This window comes from Echiichthys vipera (assembly GCF_963691815.1).
Source record: "Echiichthys vipera genome assembly, chromosome: 12".
Taxonomy (NCBI): domain Eukaryota; kingdom Metazoa; phylum Chordata; class Actinopteri; order Perciformes; family Trachinidae; genus Echiichthys; species Echiichthys vipera.
Genome location: NC_139837.1, coordinates 598,986 through 611,239, shown reverse-complemented (window position 1 = coordinate 611,239; position 12,254 = coordinate 598,986). Strand labels below are relative to the sequence as shown.

At 49.4% G+C, this 12,254-nt stretch overlaps 1 protein-coding gene across 1 annotated transcript in view; it reads left to right on the top strand.

The window, feature by feature from the left end:
• Positions 1–11,880, top strand: part of LOC310954628 (retinol dehydrogenase 11-like) — a 14,643-nt gene extending 2,763 nt beyond the window's left edge. Inside the window, exons 4-10 of the mRNA XM_083924211.1 lie at positions 6–129; positions 373–699; positions 6,938–7,056; positions 9,416–9,539; positions 10,221–10,393; positions 10,526–10,679; positions 11,541–11,880. Of these exons, the coding sequence (XP_083780337.1) occupies positions 6–129; positions 373–699; positions 6,938–7,056; positions 9,416–9,539; positions 10,221–10,393; positions 10,526–10,679; positions 11,541–11,800 (1,281 nt within the window). The 3' untranslated portion in view covers positions 11,801–11,880. The remainder of the gene's footprint in view (positions 1–5; positions 130–372; positions 700–6,937; positions 7,057–9,415; positions 9,540–10,220; positions 10,394–10,525; positions 10,680–11,540) is intronic.
• The last annotated feature ends 374 nt before the right edge of the window (positions 11,881–12,254 follow it).

The window sequence follows — 12,254 nt, the reverse complement described above, 5'->3', positions numbered from 1 at the left end:
TCCAGGAGACGGGGAACCGTCAGGTGGTCTTCATGCAGCTCGACCTCGCCAGCCTCACGTCCGTGCGATCGTTCGCCGCCGACTTCCTGCGCTCCGAGTCCAGACTGGATCTGCTCATCAACAACGCTGGTCAGTCCTCACGAGTCCATGTAGCCAACAGGAGAGCAGTGGGTCACAGAGCTAAGCTAAGCTAGGCTAGGCTAAGCTAGGCTAAGCTAAACATGTGTGTTAAGCTAGGTTAAAGATTTGTGCTAAGCTAGGCTAAAAGGTGTGTTAAGATCGTCTTCACGTGTGACTTTATCGTCTTCACGCGTGACTTCATCGTCTTCACGTGAGACTTTATCGTCTTCACGCGTGACTTTATGGTTCCAGGTCTGGTGAACGGAGGGAAGACGGAGGACGGCTTCGGGATGATCTTTGGCGTGAACCACCTGGGTCACTTCCTGTTGACGGTGCTGCTCCTGGAGCGGCTGAAGGCGAGCGGGCCGAGCCGCGTGGTGACCGTGGCGTCCAAAGCGTACGAGATGGGGACGCTGGACCTCAAGCGCCTGAGGACGCAGAGGGACCTGGGCTCAGGCGACAACGACCTGCAGCTCTTCCACAAATACTGCCACAGCAAACTGTGCAACGTCCTCTTCACCCACGAGCTCGCCACGCGGCTGCAGGGCGCCGCCGTCACCTGCTACAGCCTCCACCCCGGTACACACACACACACCTGCACTTCATACGCACACACACACATTTGAAACAATGGCAGTGAAAGGTTCACGTTGGTGTGATGCGGAGGTGGAGTGTTTACTGCAGATTTGGTCGATGAAAAGATTCAAAAACAGTCGACAAGACGCACAAAAACTCCGAGGTCTACGGAGAGATCTGGAAACAAAGCCACGCATCGCCATGACGTCATCAATGCGTGTGACGTGTTACGGCGTGATGACGTATAGGCAGCAAGAAGCATTCTCCGAGGCCCAGGTAGAGTGAGTACAAACGGGCCTGGAGGGGGGGACAAGGACCCTAAAGCACGGGGCACGGGACGGAGGCACAGTGGGAGGGCGCTTTAACCTGTGAAACACGCACAGTGGGAGGGCGCTCTAACTCCCGGAACGGTGCGGGGCCATAACATGTACCAGGGAAGGAAGTGGACCCCACAGGTTTTAGCGTCCGTCAGGCGTTGTCCTCTCAGGGTATTCTGCTCGGTCAGCATCCGCAGACGCTGCAGCTGAGTGCACCTGTGTGAGTGCACCTGTGTGAGTGCACCTGTGTGAGTGCACCTGTGTGAGTGCACCTGTGTGAGTGCACCTGTGTGAGTGCACCTCTGCCCGTGGCCTCGTGTCCCTGCACCTGAGCGTTATAATGGAAGTGTGGGGAGTGGCTCGTGTTCGGTCAGCCGCCCCTCACCTACGCTAGCGATAGCTCCAAAATAGCATATGTGCTAGGTTTGCTCATCAGCAGGGCCGGAGTCTGGGGAGCAGCTTTCTGGAACAGCCCTCTCACACAACGCGCTCCGCTTCAGCAGCTCTCTGACGAGATCCTCTCCGTGTTTGACCGCCGGTCTCAAACTGTGATACAAGCAGCCGGGTGCTCGACCTGCGTCAGGGCTCCGCCTGTGCGGTGGATCACTCTGTTGAGCTCTGAACCTCAGCAGCTGCGTTAAGGACGATCGAGCTCTGCAGAGCATATTTTTCAAGGGACTGAACGAGGAGGTGAAGGACTGTTTAGGGGGAGATCTGAGACCAGTGACCTTCAGGAGCTCATCGGTCTAGCTATCAGGATTGACAGCCGTCTCTGTGAGAGGCGCCGTGTTAGGCGGGCGTCACCTTCCGTAACGCCGGGTCCACTCACTGTTCCTATCGACCCTGTTACCAGCTTTCCTGCTCACAACCGGGTAAACCAGTCTTCTGTCCCTGACCAGGAGGAACCCGTGCAGTTGGGCCGCAGCCGTCTGACTCCCACTGATGGACAACGGCGTTTTTGCATTTACTGTGGCGCTCCTAATCACCAGCTGGCCTCCTGCACGCGCCGGTTAAACTCCCAGACTCACCGGCACAGACGGGGTTCTGCTGAGTCGTCCGTTGTCCCTGCTCTTCCCCGTAAACACATGAATTTGGACTTTGTTCTGAGCTGTGACGGCAGAGAATTCCCCCTCCGAGCTTTAATGGACTCAGGGCGACACCAACACCAACATCATCGACTCTGAGTTGGTTCGTACTCGTCCGTTCCCGACTGTTCCTCTTGTTTCTCCGTTGGTGGTTAAAGATCTCAGTGGTGAGGAGCTCAGATCTCTGCTGAGACGTTCCCCATGTCCCTGTCACTGGCAGGTCATCACACTGAGACCATCAGTCTCGTCCGCTCATGCTCTTGTGGTTCCTGGTCTCCCCTGGCTCATCACTCATAATCCTGTTATTGACGGGCATTTGAACCGCTGCATGGTGCCACTGTCTTCTCCAAACTAGGTCTTCGCAACGCGTATCATCTGGTCAGAGTTAAGGGGGGGGGGGGACGAGTGGAAGAGCGCTTTTAATTCCCCTCTGGGCCACTTCCAGTACCTGGTGATGCCCTTTGGCGTCACTGATGCCCCGGCTGTTTTTCAGGCGTTAGTGAACGACGTTCTCCATGATCTGCTGAACAGCTCTGTGTTCGTCGACCTGGACCACATTTAGATTTCTTCCAAGGACGCATCAGAGCACGAAGATCATGTCTGCCAGGTTCTCCAGCGCCTACAGGAGAACCGGTTGTTCATCAAGGCAGAGAAATGTGAGTTCCACGTCTCATCAGTGACTTTTCTGGGGGACATCGTTGAGAGCGTGCAGGTGAAGTGGATCCAGCAAAGGTCAAAGCTGTGACGGAGCGGCCGACGCCATCTTCCAGGAAGCAACTACAGCGTTTTCTGGGTTTCTAACTTCTAACGTCGCTTCATCTGTAACTACAGTCGAGTCGCGTCTCCTATGACTAAGCTAACCCCCCCCCTCCCTTTGTGTGGTCCTGTTCTGCTGAAAGTGCTTCCAGACCCTGAAGAGACGCTTCTCCTCCGCCCCCGTGCTGGTTCAGCCCGATCCTTCTTGTCGGGTCATTGTGGAGGTGGAGCCTCGGATCTGGGAGGGGGGGGGGGTGATTCTGTCTCAACGTACGGCTCCAGACAACAAGGTTCATCCGTGCGCCTTCTTTTCCAAGACGCTGTCCCCCGCGGAGACGAACTATGACGTAGGGAACCGTGAGTTACTGGCCGTCAAATGAGTCTTGGAAGATTGGCGACACGGGTTGGAGGGGGCAGAGACTCTGTTAGTGGTCTGGACATGACCCGCTCTGCTGCTTAAAAGACCGGATGTGGGACACGTTCACACACGTGTTTCCTGTGATGCCGTTCCTGTCGACCCTCGACCACCTCGTCACGTCTTGTTTGGTCCCTTTTCTCTTGTTTCTGTGTTATTAATGATCCTTTAACCCGTTCTCTGTGTCCTTGTCTGCGTTTGAGTCCGGGTCCCCGTGTTGTCCTCCGCCCCGTTGACAGAGTCTTCTTATGTTGGCAGTGACGTCCTCCGTACGTACGAACGAGTGATTCCTGTGTTTCTTCTTCTTCTTCTTCTTCAGGCGAAGTAAAGACGGAGATCGGTCGCTACGCGGGGTTCTGGTGGACGCTCCTCCTGTCCCCCATCATCTTCCTCTTCTTCGTGGACGCTGAGTCCGGCGCTCAGACCACGCTCCACTGCGCCCTGGAGCCGGGCATCGAACACCTGAGCGGACGCTACTTCACCCGCTGCGCCGCCAAGATGAACATGGAGGCGAAGGCGAGAGACGACGCCGCGGCCAGGAAGCTGTGGGAGCTCAGCGAGAGCTTCTGCGGTTTGTCCTGAAAACGTGTTCGATCCCCGAGAAACAAACAAAATAAAGATCATGAGACAAACGCTCACGAGTCCGACTGCACCTGAACGCACCACACTGTTTAACATGAAGGAACATTTTTAATTTGGATTAAAATTCATTTTATTTTAATTGGAAACTGATTTTTATGGATTTTAAGATTCAATTAAATCATTTTAAAATCAATAAACACTTTTTTCAATTCAAATGAAATAATTACAAATTAAAACAAATTATCTTAAAATTGTTTAATTGATTTTAAAATTAATTATTGTAAATTAAAATTTTTACTGATTTGGAATAATTCTGTTTTAATTGGGAAAATATTTTATTGATTCAAATGAATTAATTGTAATTTAGAAAAATATAAAAAATAATAATGAGAGTACTGTTAAACATGACAGAACATTTTAAATTTTTAAGCTGAATTTGGATTAAAATTGGTTTTATTTTATATATTTTCTTATTAATAAATGTTATATATTGAGAAATATTATCAATTTCTTTTTTCTCTCATTTTGATAAAAAAATATTTTATTGATTTTTAAATTATTTTATTTTTTTGAATAAAACAAATGTTTTTGATTTAGAAACAATTTGAATTTAATTAAAAAATATTTTATTGATTTAAATATAACAACTGTGTCCGCGGGTGCGCGTGTGTGTGTGTGTGCGTGTGTGTCTGTGCATGTGTGTGTGTGTGTGTGTTCGTGTCGACACACCTTTCTCTCCAGGTGTGTGTGTGTGTGTGTGTGACTGTGAGCGGGGCTTTTATTCTGAAGGAGCCTCAGTGGGTCAGAGGTGAAGCGCGGCTCAGTTTCAGGAGGAGCAGCGGAACCGGTCCGACCGGAGCCGGCGCCGAGGCTCAGCGGGCGGCTCCCCGGGCCGGTGCAGCCGGTCGGACCGGTGGGTCCTCGGGGTGAGTCCTCGGGGTGAGTCCTCCCGGTGGGTCCCTCAGTGTAAGAGGTGCAGCGCTGCGGACTGGAGCATGTTTGCGGTGCTGGTCCTGGTTCTGGTCCTGGTTCTGGGCGGGTACGTGTTCCTCACACACACGCTCTTCAAACGGTCCAAATGCAAAGGCAACGCTGCGGTGGCCGGGAAGACCGCCGTCATCACGGGTAAGGACTCATATCTATATATACATATATTTATATATTAATATTAATAAATATAAACACATAAAGACCGCCGTCATCACGGGTGAGAGGCTCATATCTATATTAATATATATTTATAAAAACATAAACATGTGTAATAAACTTCATTATTTGGCGCGTTTATAAAGATTCTTCTTTAAAGTTTTTCAGAATAAAATAAATTAATCTTTATTTTATGAAACATTTGTTTTTTTAAAGACATTAATTTAAAAAACTCATGTTTTTGTTTTTATCAGTTTGAAAGTTAAATAAACTTAATTAAATTTAAATCAGTAAAATTATTTAAAAATAAAATAAAATAATTTTAAATCAATAAAATTAATTCATTCTTCTTCAACTGCTGAGAAAAAACATTTACATTAAAACATGTTGATGTTGTTGTTGTTGATGTTTATGTTGTTGTTGTTGATGTTGTTGTTGTTGTTTATGTTGTTGTTTATGTTGTTGTTTATGTTGTTGTTGTTGTTTATGTTGTTGTTTATGTTGTTGTTTATGTTGTTGTTGTTTATGTTGTTGATGTTGTTGTTTATGTTGTTGTTGTTTATGTTGTTGTTTATGATGTTGTTGATGTTGTTGATGTTGTTGATGTTGTTGTTTATGTTGTTGTTGATGTTTATGTTGTTGTTTATGTTGTTGTTGTTTATGTTGTTGTTTATGTTGTTGTTGATGTTGTTGTTTATGTTGTTGTTTATGTTGTTGTTGTTGATGTTGTTGTTGTTGTTTATGTTGTTGTTTATGTTGTTGTTTATGTTGTTGTTGATGTTGTTGTTTATGTTGTTGTTGTTTATGTTGTTGTTTATGATGTTGTTGATGTTGTTGATGTTGTTGTTTATGTTGTTGTTGATGTTTATGTTGTTGTTTATGTTGTTGTTGATGTTGTTGTTTATGTTGTTGTTGTTTATGTTGTTGTTTATGATGTTGTTGATGTTGTTGATGTTGTTGTTTATGTTGTTGTTGATGTTTATGTTGTTGTTTATGTTGTTGTTGTTTATGTTGTTGTTGATGTTGTTGTTGATGTTGTTGTTTATGTTGTTGTTTATGTTGTTGTTTATGTTGTTGTTGATGTTGTTGTTTATGTTGTTGTTGTTTATGTTGTTGTTTATGATGTTGTTGATGTTGTTGATGTTGTTGATGTTGTTGTTTATGTTGTTGTTGATGTTTATGTTGTTGTTTATGTTGTTGTTGTTTATGTTGTTGTTGATGTTGTTGTTTATGTTGTTGTTTATGTTGTTGTTTATGTTGTTGTTGTTTATGTTGTTGTTGATGTTGTTGTTGATGTTGTTGTTTATGTTGTTGTTTATGTTGTTGTTTATGTTGTTGTTTATGTTGTTGTTGTTTATGTTGTTGTTTATGTTGTTGTTGATGTTGTTGATGTTGTTGATGTTGTTGTTTATGTTGTTGTTGATGTTTATGTTGTTGTTTATGTTGTTGTTGTTTATGTTGTTGTTTATGTTGTTGTTGATGTTGTTGTTTATGTTGTTGTTTATGTTGTTGTTGTTTATGTTGTTGTTTATGTTGTTGTTTATGATGTTGTTTATGTTGTTGATGTTGTTGTTTATGTTGTTGTTGATGTTTATGTTGTTGTTGTTTATGTTGTTGTTTATGATGTTGTTTATGTTGTTGTTGTCGTTGTTGATGTTGTTGTTTATGTTGTTGTTGTTGTTGTTTATGTTGTTGTTGATGTTGTTGTTGTTTATGTTGTTGTCGTTGTTGATGTTGTTGTTTATGTTGTTGTTGTTTATGTTGTTGTTTATGTTGTTGTTGTTTATGTTGTCGTTGATGTTGTTGTTTATGTTGTTGATGTTGTTGTCGTTGTTGTTAATGTTGTTGTTGATGTTGTTGTCGTTGATGTTGTTGTTGTTGACGTTGTTGTTGTTGTTAATGTTGTTGTTGACGTCGTTGTTGTTGTTGTGTGGCTGCAGGAGGGAACACGGGCATCGGTAAGGCCACGGCGCTGCACTTGGCGAGGAAAGGCGCCCGTGTGATCCTGGCGTGCAGGAACAGGGAGAAGGCGGAGGCCGCCATCGCCGAGATACAGCAGGTCAGAGAGGGGGCGGGGCCAGAGTCTCAGGGTTCAACTGAGTTCACTCCATCACTGATTTCTATTGGTCGCAGGCGATGATGTCATCTAAAGCCCCTTTCACACCTCCTCCCAGCTGGACGTGCCTGGAACACCTCCCTAGGGAGGCGCCCAGGGTTCATCCAGACCAGATGATCCTGAACCACCTCAACTGGCTCCTTTCAACACAAAGGAGCAGCGGCTCTACTCCGAGTTCCTCACGGATGCTGAACTTCTCCCCCTCTCTCTAAGGGAGACTCCAGACCCCCTCCTGAGGAAACACACTTCACACGCTTGGACCTGGACCTGGTTCTTTGGGTCCTGACCTGGACCTGGTTCTTTGGGTCCTGACCTGGACCTGGTTCTGTGGGTCCTGACCTGGACCTGGTTCTTTGGGTCCTGACCTGGACCTGGTTCTTTGGGTCCTGACCTGGACCTGGTTCTTTGGGTCCTGACCTGGACCTGGTTCTGTGGGTCCTGACCTGGACCTGGTTCTTTGGGTCCTGACCTGGACCTGGTTCTTTGGGTCCTGACCTGGACCTGGTTCTTTGGGTCCTGACCCAGCTTTCAGGACCACAGGTGAGGGTAGGAACCAGGACTGAGGGTAGAGCGACTGCAGCTCCGCCCCCGCTGCTCCATCGTCCCCTCACTCGTGAACCAGATCCCGAGGTCCTTGAAGTCCTTCACTTGGGGTCAGGACTCGTTCCAGACCCGGAGCAACAATCCAGCGGTTTCCTGCTGAGAGCCACGGCCTCAGATCCAGAGGTGCTGATCCTCATCCCGGCCGTTTCACACTCAGCTGTGAACCGATCCAGCACATGTAGACCGGATGGGCCCACTCCCAGACCCCCTCCAGGATCCTTGAGAGTGCAGAGCTGGTCCTGGTCCAGGTCCAGGACTGGATCCACCTGGTTCCTCTTCAGTCTGAGGTTCTACAGGACCAACCTCCTTTCCAGCACCTTGGAGTCGACTTCACCAGGGAGGCTGAGGAGTGTGATCCCCCTGGAACTGGCTCACACCCTCTGGTCCCCCTTTCTGAACAGGAACCACCACCCCGGTCTGCCACTCCCTCTGCACTGTCCCAGACTTCCACCAGTGTGTCAGAGACGTGTGGACCAGGACCAGGCCCAGGACCAGGACCAGGACCAGGACGGCCCCTCCAGACCCAGAGCTTTCAGCATGTGTGGATGCAGCTCATGGATCCTGGGGCTTTGCCTCTGTGGACTTGTTTCCTTCCTCAGTGACTTCTGTCAGAGATGTTGACGATGATCCCCATCAGCCTCCAGCTCTGCCTCTACAAAAGAGGGCGTGTTGGGCCCATTCAGGACTTCCTCAGAGTCCTTCCACCGCCCCATGACCTCATCAGCTGAGGGCACCAGCGTCCCGTCCTTACTGTGAACAGCTTGGACGGTTCCCCGTGTCCCCCTCCTGAGGTGCTGAATGGTGGTCCAGAAGCACCTCGGTGCCCCCCAAAGTCCTTCTCCAGGACTTGTGTGAACTCCTCCCACACCCGCTGCTTTGCCTCTGACCCAGCAGAGGCTGCAGCCCTTCAGACCTGTGGGGACCTCAGAACCACCTCCGGAGTCTTCTGGGAGACCAGATCCTGAAGGCCTCCTTCTTCAGGGGGACCCCTGACCCCCGGGGTCCACCACGGTGGTCCAGGGTCCCCGCCCCTTGAGGCACCTGAGACCTTGAGGCCACAGCTCACCGCTGCAGCTTCAGCAGTGGAAGCTTTGAACATCGCCCGCTCCGGTTCGATGCCCCCAACCTCCACAGGGACGCTGGGGTTTAGATCAGGGAGGCCGTTCCTCCCAATCAGCCTCTCCAGGTGTCTCCATCGTTGCCCACGTGGGCGTTGAAGTCTCCCAGCAGGACTCTGGAGTCCCCTACTGGAGCCCCATGCAGGACTCCATTCAGGGTCTCCAAGAAGGCCCCAGACTCTGAACTGCTGTTCGCTGCATCTGCACCAACAACAGTCAGAGTCCCCCCCACCACCCGCAGGCGTAAGGAGGCCACCCTCTGGTCCACCGGGGTCAACTCCAACACCGCGGCGCTCAGCCGGGGGTTTGAGAGTCTCCCCACACCCTGGGCCCCTCACACCCTGGGCCCCACCAGGGACACCCAGGGACTCTGGAGTTGCACCCTGGGCAGAGTAGAAAAGGGTCCAACCCCAATCCAGGAGCACGGGTCCAGAACTGAGACTGTGTGCTCACATTTACCTTCAACCGACATGTTTTTGTGTAAAATGACGTCACATGAACGCAGCGTTATTAAAGTAAATATCCAACAACGTCTTTACCTGATGATGATGAAGATGATGGTGATGATGTCGTTGTTACAGGAAACAGGAAGTACCGACCTGCTCTTCCTGCAGCTGGACCTCGCCAGCCTGAAGTCCGTCCGCTGCTTCACAGAAACGTTCCTGAAAACTGAGTCAAGGTTGGATCTGCTCATCAACAACGCAGGTATACACACACACACACACACAGACAAATACACACACACACAGACACACACACAGACACACACACACAGGTACACACACACACACACACAGACACACACACACACACAGACACACACAGACACACACACACAGACACAGACAGGTACACACACACACACGCACACACACACACACAAAGACACAGACACACACACGCACAGACACACACAAACACACACACACGCACACACACAGACACACACGCACACAGACAGGTACACACACACACACACACACACACACACAGGTACACATACAGAGACAGACACACACGCACACACACACACACAGACACAAACACACACACGCACGCACACAGACACAAACACACACACGCACACACACACAGACACACACAGACACACAGGTACACACACACAGGTACACACACACACACGCACACACACACACAAAGACACAGACACACACACACGCACAGACACACACAAAGACACAGACACACGGACGCACACACGGACACTCACACAGACACACACACACAGACACACAAATGTGGGACGATTATCATTATTATCATTATTATTATTATTAACAGCCTCAGGTGTAAATGTGTAACGCACCTTTTCCTCCCTGCGTGCGTCCGTGCGTGTGTGTGTGCGTCCGTGCGTCCGTCCTGCAGGTCTGGTTGGAGACGGACGGACAGAGGACGGCTTCGGGGTCCAGTTCGGGGTGAACCACCTGGGTCACTTCCTGTTGACGTCCCTGCTGCTGCAGCGCCTGCAGGAGGCCGGGGGGGGCCGCGTGGTCACGCTGTCGTCCATGGCTTACCGCTGGGGACACGTCGACGTGGAGGTAAAGGCCCCGCCCCCACGATGATGACGATGATGGCGTCTTATTTAAACGCTGAACTCTACGCTTCTGTGTGTGTTATGATTCGCCTCACCTGTGCTCAGGTGAGTCACTGACCTGTCGTGTTGCCTTCAGGCTCTGGCGCTGAGCGGACACCTGGGCACCGGCAGCTACAGCTGGCAGTTCTTCCAGGCGTACTGCAGCAGCAAGCTGTGCAACGTGCTCTTCACCCGGGAGCTCGCCAGGAGGCTGAGGGGCTCCAACGTCACCTGCTACAGCGTCCACCCAGGTAACACGTGAAAACATGAACACCTGCTACAGCGTCCACCCAGGTAACAAGTGAACACGTGAACACATGAACACCTGCTACAGCGTCCACCCAGGTAACACGTGAACACATGAACACATGAACACCTGCTACAGCGTCCACCCAGGTAACACATGAACACATGAACACCTGCTACAGCGTCCACCCTGGCGTGCACAGGGGGTGGGTTAGTGTCAAAGTGTGTTAAAGTGTCCTCTAGGAGCATAAACGTGTGTTAAAGTGTCCTCTAGGAGCATAAACGTGTGCTAAAGTGTCCTCTAGGAGCATAAACGTGTGCTAAAGTGTCCTCTAGGAGCATAAACCTGTGTTAAAGTGTCCTCTAGGAGCATAAACGTGTGCTAAAGTGTCCTCTAGGAGCATAAACGTGTGTTAAAGTGTCCTCTAGGAGCTTAAACGTGTGTTAAAGTGTCCTCTAGGAGCATAAATGTGTGTTAAAGTGTCCTCTAGGAGCATAAACGTGTGTTAAAGTGTCCTCTAGGAGCATAAACCTGTGTTAAAGTGTCCTCTAGGAGCATAAATGTGTGCTAAAGTGTCCTCTAGGAGCATAAACGTGTGTTAAAGTGTCCTCTAGGAGCTTAAACGTGTGTTAAAGTGTCCTCTAGGAGCATAAACGTGTGCTAAAGTGTCCTCTAGGAGCATAAACGTGTGTTAAAGTGTCCTCTAGGAGCATAAACGTGTGTTAAAGTGTCCTCTAGGAGCATAAACGTGTGCTAAAGTGTCCTCTAGGAGCATAAACGTGTGTTAAAGTGTCCTCTAGGAGCTTAAACGTGTGCTAAAGTGTCCTCTAGGAGCCTTGAACCTCAGGTGTGTGTGGTCCTGCAGGTGTGGTCCGGACCGAGCTGTCCCGTCACGTCAGCCTGTGGCAGAAGGTCTTCATCGAGCCCGTGGCCCGGCTGCTGTTCCTGGACCCGGAGGCCGGGGCCCAGACCACGCTGCACTGCTCGCTGCAGGAGGGAATTGAACCCCTGAGCGGGCGCTACTTCTCCTGCTGCGCCGCTCAGGAAGTGTGCGCCCGGGGCCGTGACGACGGCGTGGCCCGGAGGCTCTGGGAGCTCAGCGAGAAGCTCTGCGGACTCTGTTAAGGTGGAATGAGGGAGTTCTGCTCCACCTTAAATGAACAGCTCTGTTCTGAAGGTTAAATCAAAATAAAGCTTCTTTCACACTCGTCTGTTTTTTCTGCCTCACTGAAACGAGACGCAGCGTTGCATCATGGGAGATTCTGACCGACGACAACAAAGAGTCACAGCTGAGTTTCACTTAAAGGTTAAAACTGTAGAACGGCTCCAGATCGTCTCAGCAACAAAAAATAAGTCTAAACTTAACCGTCTCCTTTAGTGACTAAACTAAATATACTTATAGACGAGCCCCCAAAAGGACCATTAACGAGCCCCCACAAGGATCATATATGAGACCAGCCCCCACAAGGACCAATAACGAGCCCCCACAAGGATCATATATGAGACGAGCCCCCAAAAGGATCATAAATGAGACCAGCCCCCAAAAGGACCATTAACGAGCCCCCAAAAGGATCATAAA